Source organism: Vipera berus (assembly GCF_964194415.1).
Source record: "Vipera berus genome assembly, chromosome: 1".
Lineage (NCBI taxonomy): Eukaryota > Metazoa > Chordata > Lepidosauria > Squamata > Viperidae > Vipera > Vipera berus.
Window position 1 is genome coordinate 104,386,884 of NC_138202.1, and position 17,666 is coordinate 104,404,549.

The window sequence follows — 17,666 nt, forward strand, 5'->3', positions numbered from 1 at the left end:
AAATTCTCAAATACAGTACTCTTTAAAAGCAGTTCCAAAAAGAGTTGGAAGCTGAATGTTAAATCTGGGCATTATATATCCAAGACCAATTGTCACTAAGCTGCTTATATGGCATATCTGCACAGCTTTCTATTGGTTAAGTTTTGTGTGGAATACAGAGATTTATTTCTTTAACAGTACCAGGTTTTTGTGTCAGAAAAATGAAAAACAAAACTATGCCCTTCCTCTCTTTTTTCAATTTGGTGGGTAGTTATTTTGAAACTATAAGCAAATTAAACACTATTAAAAATACAATCCTCTACCCTTATTGGTAAATTTGTCTCACTATATTTAACAGAACCCATTGTTGACTAAATATTTAGAATGCATATAATATGTCAAGGACACTGTCATAGATATGAGATTACAAATTAATAGTCTAAAATTGAGAAATTGGGTAGATATAATAATATTGACTGAACTTACCAGTGTACTTCTTTGAGCTTGTGAAAGTTTCGTGGCTACAAAGTATTGCACAGGAGCCAGCACTATGATTACAGCTGCTCCAATTAAGGCACTGATTCCAAGCAGGTAATAGAGCAGAACAATTCCAACAATAATCTGCAATGATGGAAAGAGAAGGGACATTGATTTGTGTAATCAATACAATTCTAAAACTGGATGGTACGGGCATTTAGCAGGATGGGAGGATTCTAGACATGTCATCAATTGTTATTTTTGGAGAAGATATAGTCTGTCCTCCAAAAAAGGAAAGCATACTCTACCTCAGAATAACTACAAAATTAGAGAGAAAATCTATGAAGATTCAAATAACTTAGATCTCATGATCCCATGGGAGAGTAGTAGGCAAACATTTTACATTGACCTCTTTTCCCATGGGTTAACTTTAATTAATAATCCATTCAATTTCTTACCTGTACAGGCATAGCCCAGAGATTAGGACACAGGAAGAAGAACCACATTAGCTGGTTTGTGTCTATTGCAACCAGATTACAGATCTGACCTGAGGTCATTTCCCCCATGGACATGTTGGAGGTTGATAGTCTCATGATCTTACTATAGATTTTCGTCTAGAATAAAAATGTTGAGTTTTATTTGAAACGGGGGAAAAAAGCAAACTTTCACACTGATAATATCTTGTTCCATATTGATAACCAATCATGACAATACCAAAACATTATGATTATAAGAATATTGAGAATTCTGAAATTACATACTAGCATCAGGACATCTAACATAAACAGATATATTGCAGCATTTTTATATAATTAAGCTTATCTCATGCTATGAGAATGACTATTGAGATTCTCAGTCATCCAGGTCATGTTTGTCCCAAAGGTGCTTTTTCAGGAGGCAACTGGACTTACTTTGTTTTTCTGAAGAAGCTTCTTGGATGAGAAGTGAAACGTCTTCAAGAAAAAACTAAAAAAGTCCAGTTTCCTCTTGAAAAAATATCTTTGGGTCATGCTATGAGACTTACATAATAGTAGAACTGATTCCTACAGATTGTGAAATTTACTGATTACAAATTACTGTTTTATATTCTAGATGCAAGGATGTAAAATGTGGATACTAATAGCTTAACGGTAACATTAGCATGGAGACTACAGAATATACCTCCTCTATAGTTCCTGCTGCACTAATTTGATTTTATAAAAGGAAAGAAGCTCTCTGATTATTAGTAGATGTTTTAGAAATTCAAGCTGAGAGACTCGAGTTGGCTTTAGTATAAAAAGTTGTTTTTATGCTACAAATTAATTTTTTGGAATATGTTTCAGAAACAAATCCTCTGTTTTTATTAATTGGTACACACATATATTTATATGGAGTTTGGTTCTTTAATTCCACAGCCAGAATTATTATAAATGTTATTATTTCTTCATCTATTAGAAGGTATCAGATAATTCAGTAAGAGTACAATTTTTCTCTTCTAATATTCAGGTTGGTAGTGGAACCATTGTCCTGTGCTATTAGGCAATCAAAGAAAGTTTGCATATCGAGGTGGCTGTTGTTGAATATAAGTTGATGCAGAAAATTTAATTTTTATGTGCCCTTGAATCAGTTTCAACTCCTGGTGACAAGTCCCTGGAGGTTTTTTGGAAGTGGTTTGCCATTATGTTCTTCTTAGGGCTGAGAGAAAGTGATTGGCCCAAGGTCACTCAGATGGCTTTGTGCCTAAAGTTGGACTAGAACTCACAATCTCTTGGTTTCTAGCCTGGTGCCTTAGCGACTACACCAAATTGACTTTCAATTTAACTGTTACTGTTGATAATTAATTACTGCTATTTCTGATATCAGAGGTTCAATTTGCTTCATTTTTTCTTGTTTCCTTTTCTTTCTTAATATAGAAACCCAAGCTATGATCAATTTGTGCTTAAATCAGATGAGCTATTAATTTCAGGAGCCATGTAGGACAGCTGCAGCTTATATAATAAAAGGCAAGGAAGGACATGAAAGTTTGTCAGAGTAGAAAGAGGCTGTTGAGTGAAAGCCTGGTCTGCCTAGAGGACGTGCATTTTAAGAAAGCAAATGGATGGATATAAACATGACTTTCAAAATCTTCTAGGCTATGAATGTGTACAGTACATTCAATAAAACAAGAGAAAGAATAGCATAAATGATTTCCCTTTTTCCCTTAACTCAAGAGCATCTGTAATCTTGCACATTTTTAATGTCCTCACCACCACAGTAAAAGGCATTTTAATGACGTTACACATTTGAGTACCAAGCTAAGATGAAAATCAAAGAGTTTTATTTAGGGCATAGCCTTTTCCTCAACATATTGTCCCCTTTTTGATATATTGTCACCTTCACTGCCAATTGTCATCTTCATTGACAGTAACTTTTCTAATTCTGTTCTTTTTATTTTGAAGATATTCAAGGAAGCTTTTTTTTACTCATTCTCCTGATGCCTCATTAATATTAGCTCAATCTGAGTTTTAGCTTTCCTGATGCCATCTGTACAAATCCATACCATCTCTGTGGGGTTATTCTGGTCTTCATTAATAATTTTTCCCCATTTTTCTGCCAGTTGTCCTCCGGGTGAGATTCAAGGTGTTAGTAATGACTTACAAAGCCCTACATGGCATGGGTCTGGATTACCTACAGCAACACCTGCGGCCGGCGTCAACTTCCCTCCGTCCAGTGCGCTCCCACAGAGAGGGCCTCCTCAGGGTGCCTCCGATCAAAGAATGTCGATTGGTGGCCCCCAGGGGGAGAGCGTTCTCTGTGGGCGCGCCAGACCTATGGAACCGCTTGCCGGTTGAGCTCCGGACGGCCCCCAACCTTCGCTCCTTCTGGCGCGATGTAAAAACGTATCTATTTGAGCAATCTGACCTGGTCTGATGGGTTAGGGTTGGGGTTTTAAATACGTTTTAATTATTGTTTTAACCTTGGGCATTTATTTAATTGCTTTTAACTTTTGTATCCTGTTTTGTATTTATTGCCCTGTACACCGCCCTGAGTCCTTCGGGAGAAGGGCGGTATAAAAATACAATAAATAAATAAATAAATAAATAAATTAAAATAGGAATAAAATAGAAATATCTGGAGGATATTTGAAATACCTGTATTGCTCCTCTCAGGTTAATTCCTGTTTCAATGGCCACATAGTATGATGCCTGGAGAAAGGTTCTTTGCAATAGAAGTGCAAAAAAAAGGAGGACCGATAAAACATAAACATTAGCCAAGAATTCTTGAGAAGAGATGAAGAAAACACCCATTATTTCAGTCTGAAGGAAAAAACAAAAACAAAAAGGCTATTAAAAAACTCTTCTGGTTTTAAAGAATTCCTATAAATGCAATAGAACACAATGAAAACTGCAGAAATACTGGAATATATTTCAACAAGGCATGGAACAATTGCTGAAATTACTTACAAGATCTTGCAAAGATGGCAAATATATAATCTAATTTTGATTTACACTGGAATGCCAGATCACCAATAAAACAATTTTTATTGTTAAAAGTAACATTCATTGTATTTTTCACATTGAAGTCAGCCTTATTTCTGTCAAAAAATAAGCAAGGATTATTTCTGTCTTCTAAAGTGTAGCACTGATTTTGTTGTTGAATCTTCATAGGACTGAAAGTTTCCCTAAGCAAAACAAAGACATATTGTATATATAAAAAACAAACACATCAGGAAGAAAACTGATTTTTTTAATGATACGTTATTGTCTATCTATGTCCATAGAATTTTAATGTGGGAATGTATTCAGGTATGTTATACATCAGAAGCAGAACAAAGTGATGAAATAAGGTCAGTTTTTAAATATACATTCTTATGCTTTAAAGCATGTATTTTGAATCCAGAGAATACAATGTGTCTCTTCAGATGCAGAAATATATTCAGAAAATAACCAAAGAAATATTAAAAATCACTCCTTGATCAATTTATGGAAGTTTTTCTAAGTAAATTTTGCAACTAGCACACGATGGGGATAATTTGGGCAATTTAGATCAGAAAACAATTTTAATGGAATGTATTATTTTGCATGATATTCTACATTATCATTTTAGTAATATTGGGCATATATCTGAAAATGCCATTCTGATATTTTCAGAATTATGCTGGCAATTAGAAATTATAGTATCTTCAAGTGCTTCATTTTGCATAGAAAATTATCACTTGTCTGTTCTCAATACTAAAAAAAACAAAGTTAAAATCAAAGAGATAATAGCAGTGACTAAAACTTAGCATCAATATTATCAACAATATGCAAGCGCCCTTGGGTTAGGTTAAAGAGATCGTATGTATCTGGTGTTAGTTTTGTATTACAATTGTAGGTCAAGAATAACTTTGGAAGCAAAAGCATTAGGCTAATTTCATTCAACTGACTCTTCAGGGATGCATTTGAGAAGAAGAAAGATGAAATGGAAGTACCGTATATACATGAGTATAAGCCGAATTTTTCAGCCCACTTTTTGGGCTGAAAAATTCCACTTCGGCTTATACTCCAGTCAACAAAAAAACTTACCGAGGACTTGTGCGCGGCCGAGGCTTTGGTGCTTCCGGGATCGCGCGCACCTCTCCCAAGCCACCGCCGTCCGGAGACCTGCCGACGTTTGGGGAGGTTTGGGCGCCTCCCCAAACGTCGCCGGGTCTCCGTTCCTCTGCGCCCTGCCTGCCTGCTTCTTTCCGCTGCGGAAAGAAGCAGGCAGGCAGGGCGCGGAGGAACGGAGACCTGCCGACGTTTGGGGAGGCGCCCAAACCTCCCCAAACGTCGGCAGGTCTCCGTTCCTCCGCGCCCTGCCTGCCTGCTTCTTTCCGCAGCGGAAAGAAGCAGGCAGGCAGGGCGCGGAGGAACGGAGACCCGGCGACATTTGGGGAGGTGCCCAAACCTCAGGAGACGCGAAGCAAGTGACCGCCCGGAGCTTACCGAGGACTTGCTTCGGTGCTTCCAGGATCGCGCGCACCTCTCCCAAGCCGCCGCCGTCCGGAGACCTGCCGAAGTTTGGGGAGGTTTGGGGAGGTGCGCGCGCACCTCCCCAAACCTCCCCAAACGTCGGCAGGTCTCCGGACCTCTGCGCCCTGCCTGCCTGCTTCTTTCCGCAGCGGAAAGAAGCAGGCAGGCAGGGCGCGGAGGAACGGAGACCCGGCGACGTTTGGGGAGGTTTGGGGAGGCGCCCAAACCTCCCCAAACGTCGGCAGGTCTCCGTTCCTCCGCGCCCTGCCTGCCTGCTTCTTTCCGCTGCGGAAAGAAGCAGGCAGGCAGGGCGCGGAGGAACGGAGACCCGGCGACGTTTGGGGAGGTTTGGGGAGGCGCTCAAACCTCCCCAAACTTCGGCAGGTCTCCGTTCCTCCGCGCCCTGCCTGCCTGCTTCTTTCCGCAGCGGAAAGAAGCAGGCAGGCAGGGCGCGGAGGAACGGAGACCCGGCGATGTTTGGGGAGGTTTGGGGAGGCGCCCAAACCTCCCCAAACGTCGCCGGGTCTCCGTTCCTCCGCGCCCTGCCTGCCTGCTTCTTTCCGCTGCAGAAAGAGGCAGGCAGGGCGCAGAGGTCCGGAGACCTGCCGACGTTTGGGGAGGTTTGGGGAGGTGCGCGCGCACCTCCCCAAACCTCCCCAAACTTCGGCAGGTCTCCGGACGGCGGCGGCTTGGGAGAGGTGCGCGCGATCCTGGAAGCACCGAAGCAAGTCCTCGGTAAGCTCCGGGCGGTCACTTGCTTCGCGTCTCCTGAGGGAAGGGGGGGCGACTGGAGCGGGCGTGTTTCCTCGCCTGCTGGGCGCCGCGATTTGCCCGGGGAACGCGCGGGCCCCGAATGGCAGCGTGGAGCGAGGAAGCGGACAGCCAGGGCTTCCCCGAGAGCCGCGGCCACACAGGGTATTCCTGTGTATTCAGGCTTGCAAAATGGCGGATCGAGCCTCTGCTGGCGGCAGAGGCTTGCAGAACGGCGGATCGGCTTATACTCGAGTCAACAACTTTTTCCAGTTTTTGGGGGTGAAATTGGGGGTCTCGGCTTATACTCGAGTCGGCTTATACTCAAGTATATACGGTACTTCTTAAGAGCCAGTAAAATGTTGAACTGGGGCATTAAATGGAACCTAAAGAATCTGTGCTATCTTACCAATATCAGCTCTCCTTTTTATTAGATATAAGCTAATTAGGTACTTTGAATATCTTACACTAAAGGTGGATAGGGAGGCTGAATATTTATACATTATGATATTGTGGTGAGGGGTGAGGAGATTCTGTTGAGTGCTATAGAATTCCTGCCATGTATAGGCTCTAGGTTTACAAGGACTGGATCATACAATTGTGTTCAAACAACATAATGCATAGTATATACTAGTCTGATTAATATTGTTCTTTTTCTCCATTTGAAACCTAAAATAACAAGACTGAAAGATGCCATTTAGCTCAGCACCACACAGGAAGCCTTCACAGCAAAATACCGACTTGAACCTGGGCCTCCATGCTCCTAGTTGAATACCGTAAACATATGAAAATATTTGTTCAAAATCTATTACAAATAAGATTTATTGGCTATTTTATGACCAATGGCATAAAATACAAGATAGAAAAATAGCTGGAAGGCCTTCTCACTTGACCTAGACTATCTGGTGAGAAGAGTCCAGAGGAGAGAAGAGTCCAAAGAGAAGATTTTGTCCAGGGTATTTGTGTATGGCATAGCAACTAAACAAAGGTACACATTTTAAGAATTTTTGACATGACAAGCATAAATTGTTCAACCTCACCGCCCTAGCTTTATTTCATTATATTTTAATTTCCTTCAGGGAGATTCTGGAGAAAGTAGGAGAAAGTAGAAGGCTCTAGGAAATGAAACTCTTCTGTTGGACTGATGTTTGAATGAACTCAACTCATTAATGGTGTAATTTATGTTTTAACTTGTAATATTTTCAGTTGTTTTCCAATATTTTGCAAGTGTTGTGTGTGCTCCATCACTAGAAGTTTTTAAGAAGAGATTTGACGGCCATTTGTCTGCAATAGTATAGGGTCTCCTGCTTGAGCAGGGGTTGGACTAAAAGACCTCCAAGGTCCCTTCCGATTTTATTATACTCTTACTCTATTATAATTTGGGCTTCTCTTTAAACAAATCATTTTGTCTTTATCATATACAAAACTAGTTAAATTAGAATTCTTGTACTTAAACAAATGTGGGTATCAGGCACAAGAAACCAAGAGCTGAGATAGGGTTAAAAGGCACTGAAAGTTTATTCCATGCAACGTATACACAAGAATCGGATCTACTAATTATCAATGTGGACTGGCAACAGACAAGAGTCAACAGACTTCAAGGAGAGCTAGACCTGGGTCACTTTCAGTGGCATAGGGACTCCAGATTGATGGTGTATTTGACCCCGCTCTCAGGCTCCGCCTGGTCATCTCCTACATCAGGCTGTTTAAACTTATATCTTAATATGTTTCTTACTACAAGATCTGCTCTTCATTTTATTCTTACATCTAATTTTGGAAGCAAAATATATTTAAAACTAGAACAAAAATAAATGATTAATGCTGCCTAAAGCTTTTACTAAAGAAGATAGTATTGTTAGCATGACATAAGTACTGAAACAATATATGGTTGAATAATATATCATTGAAAATGCAAAGCATAATCTTATAAAAAAATTCTAACTTTCAAAGTTTGATGTGATTCTTTATAAGGCCATTCTCTGTGTTTTCTTAGAGAGGCTACCTCTATTAAATGGTGAAGTTAGCCACAGTATATTAATAATAGTATATAAATGATAAAGCATTAAAAGGTTTTGTGTTACCACAAGAACTGCTGGCTCATTCTATAAATCACTAAGGTGGTTACCTTTTAAATATGTTACATGAGCTAAAGCTGCATTTTTCTACAATAAATTATATTATTTCTTTTTTCTTTTTAATAATTTATAATCCAAAACACTATTATTGTTTCCTCTTCCTAAATACTGAACTGATGAAGAAAACTTGAAAAAATATTATTTTAAAAGCTACAATTATAGAAATTATTCTATTTCCATTCCATTATACAAATGCCAATCTTTTACTATACTGCATATTTGCAATCAAACTGATTAGCTGTTTATGGAATCTTAAAAAAAAGCAAAGCTCATAATATGGATAAAAATTGCTCACCTTTTAACCTCAAAGGTTTTTTGTTTGGACTTGCATTTATAAAAACTTTTTTGGGGGGGGGGAATCTGGGAATATAAAAGCAAGGTATATTTGTGTTTAGTATATTTTTCTTTGGATATAATTTCCTTGCAATACCAGGTCCCTTTATTGACTTTTCCAATACGATGGCCCTCAAGACTATGGAACTGTTTTGTCACAACAGAAATCTGTTTTTTCTTAATTTCTGTATAAAGAGAGAGAGAGAGAATGCCGCCACAATTGTCTGGGAGATCTGCAGCTTCTTTGTTACAGGAAGATGATAATCCTGGGAATGGGAAAATACTGTATTTTATTTTTGACAGGCTTTTGGTCATTTCTTGTGGCTTGGTGCCAGCTGGAACAGTGTCAAGGCCACAACTGAGTGACTCATTCACTCACGCTCATTCACTCACGCACACAAAAAGGAAAAGGAATCAGTTTTCACAGGGCTCATCCAGAGAGCAAGAGTGAATTTTAAACACCCACATGCCCTCATATAATTAAGCCAGGGACCATGATTTCTGCAGCTTGAAGTTTAGAAAAAGTGAGTTTAGCAAGCTTAGAACAAAGAAAAAGTTAACAGACATTTTATGTTAATGATTCAAAGGAAGTACCTGGACATGCGAAGTGTTGTTTCCTTTCCTTACATGAACAATCCCAGAGATGCAAAGTGGACCAGCAAATCCAAGCAAATCTGCCAGAATACGGAAAGTGCTGCTTAAAGCTAAAGGTCTTCCAAAGCCATAGCAGAGGGCACACCAAATACTTCTGGATCCTTGTGGATATGGAGTGTCTTTGTTCTGTCCAGTAATAATACAAATTATTAAATTCAGGCAGGGGGTGACATTTTAAAATTTTTATGTTCTAAAATACATAATACATAAATAAGGTTTTATAAATCCTGACCTTTACTAGAAGAGATAATAACTGTTTTCATTTCTTGGCCATGGAAGAAGGGAGCAAGTTAAAGTTACCATCCCCAAGCCCTGTTACCATTAAATTATAGATCTAGCTGTGTCTAACAATTAACTCATAATTACTTTATTTTGTATTACTATAGCAATAGCACTTAGACTTGTATACCGCTCCACAGTGCTTTTACAACCCTCTCTAAGTGGTTTACAGTGTCAGCCTATTGACCCCAACAATCTGGATCCTCATGTTATCGACCTTGGAAGGATGGAAGGCTAAGTCAACCTTGAGCCCCGTCAGGATTGAACTCCAGACTGTGGGTGGAGTTTGATTTTAAATATTGGCATACATGCTACTAAATTGTCAACAAAGAAATCTTCCAACTGTTTTTTTCTCAGATGACATTCACAGGTGTATAAAAGTCTTGTCAGTTTTAAAAAGAGGACATCCTCTTTATACCATATGAAATCTGTTTGTTTTGCAGTTATACCTTTTGTGCTTGAAAAGCCTTATTAAGGTGCATGTAGTTGGTGACAGCTCTCATTGCAATAGGCAGTTTGCCTATAGCTTTCAAATCTATGGGTTTTTTGTGGGCAGTTTTAATAAAAGTATTCATCCACCAATATGTTCCTTTGGATAGGAGATTCACAAAAGGTTGCAGGAATCTGACTCCAAGGTCCTGAAGATCCTCAGGAGGTTTTACTTCTTTGGGTTTTTTGAAGAAAATATATCTCTAAGTTTTGTAAAGTCAAAAAGAATCAGCAAATTAATATGAAGGCAGATAAAATTACCATTATCCTGTAATTATTTCCCTGCTCAAGACGACCAAATAATCATGAATTTTAGAGTTTGCATTCCTCAAACCAAAGTGATATAACATGAAATTAAAAAAGAATGCTTTAGATAAACTACTTTTACAATACAAAATATTTTTCAAAAACATAATAGCTAGAATTAATTTACAATAGTTTCACAACTTAGAAAACAGTAAATATTTCTCAGATTAGTGCTATGTTTCTGTTAGATGCTTTTCAACCTAGCAGTCAAAAGTTAAGCTCAATTTTAATAGATAAACATATTTAAATTCCAATAATTCCAGAGTATTAAATTATAATTTCTATTGTAGTGAGATTAATACTGTACATGGAGGAAGACAGAAATGTAAACATTTTTCCTCCTATTCTGAAATACGAATAATAAATAAACTGATTTAAGGCTAGACTTACATAGCCTGCAACAATAACTTGCCAGCCCAAAACACATCTTCTTCAGAAGGCATAAAAAGATACAATTTAATTATAAATAGTTGGATATTACATGACATTCGATTTTTCCACTTAAGAAAATAGGTATATGAAAATCTCAGGAAAGTATTCATAGAGCTTCTGAACTAAGGAATTGTTCTGGAAGTAACTGATGATGAACAGCATTAATTCTCACTAATATGAATCAATTATCTAATCTAATTCCAGATGTATATTTGTGTGCCAGGCTGTTTGGCACCATCTTGTGGAACAAGCTAATTTTATAAATCTTGCTTTAAAATGATTTCAGCTGGCTAAAGTTCTGGCCAAGCAGAGAGCCAAAGTAGAAATAATCTAGCTCTTTAGTTTTCTCTCCTGTTCTTCTTCCCTGAGTTATCATGCATATACAATTAAATCTTACCCTCACTCGGATTACGTTAATTTCTACAATTAGCAGCATTCCATAAAGTACAACCAAGAGTGCTGTGAGGCAGAATCGAAGCTGGCGTGGTCCAATATTATTATCACAAAACTTGACAAACTTGATAGTTTTGGTTATAAAAGCCAAAGTCCAATAGAATAACAAGGCTGTTGAAAATAAAGAATGTTATTTGAGATGCTGATAATTACTGAAGACAAACACAATTATATTATTTTAAAAAGAATCTACACTCCAAAGATTGATATAAATATAACTACCGTAAATTAGATTACTATGGTTACTAGAAAACCTGCATTGTTAACCAAGTGTAACTAACCCTACCCCTTTTCTTAGAATGAACCTGAATACAAATTATTCTGGAAATTTTCAGATATGCTGTTTGAAATATCAGAATTTTTACTGTTTGTTAGGAGCCCAGAAAAATAATTATTTTTAAGCAAATTAAGCAATTAAGCAAAAAAATTAAAAATAAAATTAATTAAGCCCAGATTGTTTAATTAAACCAGATTAATTACAATGCATATTTATGAGTTTTATTTTCTTCTGCTTAACCCATAGTCAACCATGGTTTGGCATGGTTTATCTTCTATAAACCAGCATAAAATATGCATATGTGGCCGAAGGAGCAACTTCATTCTTCAGCTGAGAATGGAGCTCTGGCCTGCATTTCAGTCAGAGGCCTTTCCAGAAGGCCTGTGCAGCCGATAAACAAGCTATGGGCTGGCAAAACAAGTGTAAATTGATGGGAGGCCTGGCTGTAATGGTGAGCTCCAACCCCCATCCCCTGCCCTAACTTGATTTTTAGCCATGTGCCGAAAATTAGGGCTTATTTTGGGGGTAGGCTTATATTAGCCCCCCCCAAGTCAAGCTAGGGCTTATTTTCAGGGTAGGTCTTACTTTTGGGGAAACACGTTAGTACAGAGATTGCTAGTGGGCTCTCTCAGCAACTGCAGCTCTAGTTTCCTTGGCTGGAGTCACAATGGCATAGGATTTCCTTCACAGCATCTTTGTTGTGCTTGCATGGACATCGTTTAGATCTTTCCCCAGTCTCCAATATACTACAGAGCAGCTAGCAAAGCATATGGTGGTTATCCATTCTAATAATGTGTCCCACCAACCACTTCTGAACTCTCAGGGAATCAATACTGTTGGACTTTACATGATCCAAGACCTTCATGTTGGAGATATGGTGTTGCCAATGAATGTGAAGGATGGAGAGGAGAGTGTGAATGTGAAATTGCTCCAGTTGTTTGATGTGTCGTTGATACAGAGTTCAGGATTTGCATCCATATAGAAGCGAATGGATAACCACAGTTCTGTAGATGTTCAGCTTTGTGGAAATATGGACATTGTGTTGGTTGAGCACACAGGGGCCCTATAGCCTAACTGTCCTTGCTGATTCTGAAGTCAATTTCTTTGTACAGGGACAGCCCCATTCTCTCAGTAGAAGAGACCTTAATCCAATGGGACAAACAGGAGGGGCTGATGATCTCTCCTGCTGCAGTGGATGATCAAGATGTCTGTGTCTTCTTGTGTTCCTAGTGCTCTACAACACCTGCTGGGCATGTCATCTTGATCATTGATCAGCCTTGTCTACTCAATTTTCCAGGCCAGACTACGCTCACTGGGATAGACAAATTGAAGTTGGCTATTCTCCCTGGTTTGGCCCATCTGCTGAGATGGTTTACCAAGGTATGACGGCTGCATGTGTTACAGCTATTTGGAGACAGCTGAGAGCCAAGTGAGACCAAGGGTGAAGGATCAATCCTAAAAAGGCACAGCAAGCCTCTCCACCAGAGCAACAAAATGTACCTATTTTTAACTACTTTTTATTCTGATTGTATTTGCTGATTGCTATTCAAGAACCTCTACAATACCACCGTGAAAACTGTGAGGACTATTCAAGGCATCTGTTGGATAAAGTCATTTGGAGCCACTTGGAATTGAATTCCAGCTGGATATGTAGAAACAAAGGGAAGCTCAATTCTAGCAAGTGTATTAATTGATAATCCTGTTCTGGGGAGATCCCAACTTTACCTCTGTAAGACATTACATTTCTCCAGAGAGAATCTGGATTTTTCCCCCCATGCACTCACAGCTCTCCTCAAAGTGTGTACAGTGGTAGTTATGGTCAGAAAAGCCTTTGTACGGAATCATCTGGTCTGCCAATTGTGTCCTTTTCTGGAGTGAGAGACCTTACTCATAGCCACTCACACCTTAGTTAGAGCACTTCATTGCATTCTACATGGGGTTTCCCTTGAAAAAGGCACTCAGAAGCTACAGGTATTCCAGACCTGGTAACGTAACAGTTTGTTCTTTAATTGTGTTCCTCCCATGGCTTTACTACTTTTGTCATTTTAATTTATTATATTGTAGATTTTAATCATGGTAAGCTAGAGTCGTAGAAACTGAAATAGTAAACAAATTCTCAATTTGTTCCACCATATAGTCATTACTGATAACATCTAGTGTCAACACTGCTAACATCGGATGTTCTTACTTTGACAACAGATGGAAATGCAGCCATTTTTCTCTATTGCTTTTAGAGTTATTTGATGCTGGGAGGGGGGAAATGTGGATGAGAGTCCAGCTAGTCATAACAATAACTCAGCCATGGGAATCCAAGGTCATTGCGCCCAGAGTTGATAAAGAGTTTTGGCATCCACTGCTACAATATGCTTTGCTAAGTACATCTAAATTAAAAGATACAGGACATTTATTCTGACTTTACTTTACTTTTTGGATTTACTTTCTCCGTATATGTGATGTATGTCTTTTGTGTATGTGTATGTCCTGCTTTTTAATTATTTAGTTACCTCTTTCACCTTTTCTATAGTATATCTTTTTTGAGACAGAACAAAACTGTACAGTTTTCTGAAAGTAGATACACCATAGATTTACACAAATACATTTTGATATAATCCATTTTTACTTGTTTTCATCTAATATAGTCCATATTAAGAAATGTGTGTTATTCATCACAATTGGACTGTGAATTAACAGCAGAGTATTGTTTATGTTTGGTTCAGGTAGACAATGACTCAGAGAGGTTCACAATGAAAGAGTTTATTCAATACACATAAGTCAACTGTCAACTGTCAAATGTTTCAGGCTTTTATAGTAGAACTGTTTAAACTGTAACCAATCATCAATCGCTATCTTCCCGCTTCTTTGCTACTTTAACCAATGGTTGCACCAGAATCTCCCGCTTCAAGAACCTACTTTTGCAACCTGCTATTTTACATGTTTGCAACTATTTACAGACACAACACCCCTTACCCCCCAGTTGTTGTTATTTATTGACATAGTCCCTTAAATATTTGGGTGGCCTATGGACTCTTGAAGGATATCTATTGCTTTGGATACCTAAGTCATTCCTATCAGATTGTCTGCTTGGCTGGCTTACTCTGGTGGGCCAGGACTCTTGGCTAACTGGCTCAGATGCTTCTCTGTTGACATTTTGTGGTTGTTGTTGTGTTTGATGTTCAGCTAATGCTGGCCTACTCAGAGGGGGCAGTTCCCAGTCAATTTGACTGTGTTGTTGTTGGTTAGCTGTGGACGGGCTGGTTTGCATTTCTGCTTCCCCACTAACTGGCATATTGTTATCAATAACCCCTGATGCACTGTTCCCCCCGTGTATACTTTGATCCCCCTCAACTGGCATGCAGCCAATAGTTCTCTTCCTTAGCTGATCTATATGTCTTTTGCTAACCCTGTTCCCTTCCCCCTCAATAGAGTAAGACAAGGGTCCCAATATCTCAGTGACCACCCCTGGGATCCATTTGTCCCCTTGTGCATAATTCCTGGCCCAGATTAGGTCCCCAATTTTGAATGATCTGTTTGGAATGTCCAGTTCCGCACTTGATGGTAGTCTGTCAGGATGTAACCTGTCCAATTTGGTGGTTAGTCTCTTTCCCCACCTCATTTCAGCTGGGCTTTTACCAGTAGCCGTGCATGGGGTCGTATGTTGGGTCAGCAAGAATTCTGCCAGTCTTTGGTGCCAGTCGCCGCGGATGATTCTCTTTAATGCGTCCTTAGTGGTCCTCACATTTCGTTCAGCCAAGCCGTTGGTGGACGGGTGGAAGGGTGCTGATGTCGTGTGTTTAATCGAGTTGGCCCTGAGGAAATCCTGGAATTCAACAGAGGTGAATTGGGGCCCATTATCTGACACAATTACATCAGGTAACCCGTGAGTGGCAAAGAGGCCCCTTAAGACTTGTATTGTTTTACCAGAAGTCATTGAACTGACGGGTATTACCTCTAGCCATCTAGAGAAACTGTCCACTACTACAAGAAAGGTTAACCCCTGGAAAGGTCCAGCAAAATCAATATGAATCCTGGACCAAGGATTCCTGGCTAACTCCCACTTATGAGTACGTGTGTGTTGCAACTCAGGCCTAGAACGTTGACATAAATAGCAATTAGACACACAATCTTCAATGTCCTTGTCAAGACCAGGCCACCACAAGTGGCTCCTAGCCAATGCCTTCATACGTACTATCCCAGGGTGCCCCTCGTGTAGTTCTAATAAAATTGAAGGTCTGTGGATCTCAGGAATGACAACACGGTTGCCCCATAGAACACATCCCAAATGAGATGACAGTTCATCCTTTCTTCTAAAATAAGGAATGTACTTGGCATCTGGGTTAGTACTTGGCCACCCACTAAGGACCCAGGCCATAATTCTTTTTAAGATATGGTCATTATTTGTTGCCACAGCTATATCTTTAGCAGTTAAAGGCCAGTCAGGAATGTCCTGTAAAGACATTATTTGTCCCACAGGGGCAGGGTCTTCCTCAGTGATATTTAATGGCAGTCTGCTAAGGGCGTCCGCATGTCCCATTTCCTTGCCCGGTCTGTGTTGGAGGGAGAATGAATATGCTGAGAGGAAAATTGACCACCTCAGCATTCTGGGTGACATTATTTGGGGTGTCTGTTTATCCGTGGTAAACAGGCCCAAAAGGGGTTTATGGTCAGTGAGTATGGTAAAGTTCCTACCATAAAGGTAATCATGGAACTTTTTTACTCCTGCCACAATTGCTAATGCTTCCCTATCTGTGCGTAATTCCGCTCTGCTTTAGTAAGCGTCCTGGAATAATATGCGATTGGCCTTTGAACACCTTGGTTGTCCAAGTGGCTGATAACAGCCCCTACACCATAAGGTGAAGCATCGCACGCTAAATAAATTGGTTTATTTTCAATAAAATGGGTTACTGTTGATTGGCTGGAAAGAATGTCTTTTAACGTTTGGAAACTCACTCTATGTTTGTTAAGCCACTGCCACGGGGTCTTTTTATCTAAAAGTCTATGGAGAGGTTCTGCTATGGCAGCTTTGTGTGGCACAAATGTGTGGTAAAAATTTACTAAGCCAAGGAAGGCTTGTAATTCAGCCTTGTTTTTTGGTTCTGGTGCCAATTTGATTGCCTTGATTTTATCAGGGGTAAGATGAATTCCATTTTTGTCTATCCTAAATCCTAGAAATTCAGTGGACTTAACCCCAATGCAACATTTTTCCTTTTTTAATTTCAGTCCAGCCCTCCTAAACCTTTCCAATACCTGTTCCAGACGCTCTGCTAATATTTCTTCATTTCTTCCAGCTATCAGAACATCATCAAAATAAGGGCATACACCAGGTATGCCCTTTAAGGTCCTCTCCATCACTTCTTGAAAGATGCCTGGAGCTGCTGCAATACCAAATTGCAGTCTGTGGACTCGGAACGCCCCCTTGTGGGTAACTATCGTCTGAGCTTCAGCAGCCTCTTCAGAAACAGTTAATTGCAAGTACGCCTGCGCCAAGTTGAGCTTGGCGAAAATGGCGCCGTCCTGTATCGTGGCGAGGACCTGCTTCACCGTCGGGACCGGGTAAGTGTGTTTTTTCATTCCAAGGTTCAGGGTGGCTTTGTAGTCAGCGCAGATCCTCACATCCCCGTTAGGTTTAAGGGGTGTGACGATCGGTGTTTCCCACAAACCACCCTCGACTGGTTCTAAGACGCCTTGGCCTACAAGCTTATCGAGCTCGGCCTCGATTTTTTGCTTCAGGGCGAAAGGCACCCTTCGGGCCTTAAGCCTGATGGGTTTAACCGACGGGTCTAGATTAAATTTAATTGGGGGCCCTTTGTATTTACCTAAAGACCCATCGAATACGTCTGCGAATTCATTGCAGACTGATTCGAGGGTCTTATTTTTAATAACTGTGTTTATTCCCCCAATCCAAATGCCCAGGGCAGGGAACCAGTTAAGGCCAATTAGACTAGTCCTCTGGCCCTCAGTAACTATTAAATCTAAAACACCCTTAAACCCCTTAAATTTAACACTAAGGGTAATTTTCCCTTTAATCTTTATTGGGGTTTTTTGAAAATCGGTTAATTGGATTTTGGTTGAACTAAGTGGAATTTTCCTGCCACTTATTTGTTCAATCCTTTCCAGGGTTTCACTGGATATTATGGACACTGAGGCCCCTGA

General features: G+C 39.8%; 1 protein-coding gene across 1 annotated transcript in view; it reads right to left on the minus strand.

The window, feature by feature from the left end:
• ABCC8 (ATP binding cassette subfamily C member 8) overlaps positions 1–17,666 on the minus strand; it is a gene marked incomplete at its 3' end in the record, with an annotated part of 78,484 nt that overhangs the window by 48,886 nt on the left and 11,932 nt on the right. Inside the window, exons 4-9 of the mRNA XM_081327064.1 lie at positions 11,184–11,350; positions 10,009–10,251; positions 9,221–9,406; positions 3,567–3,731; positions 915–1,070; positions 466–600 (exon numbers count right to left, since the gene is read on the minus strand). Of these exons, the coding sequence (XP_081183190.1) occupies positions 466–600; positions 915–1,070; positions 3,567–3,731; positions 9,221–9,406; positions 10,009–10,251; positions 11,184–11,350 (1,052 nt within the window). The remainder of the gene's footprint in view (positions 1–465; positions 601–914; positions 1,071–3,566; positions 3,732–9,220; positions 9,407–10,008; positions 10,252–11,183; positions 11,351–17,666) is intronic.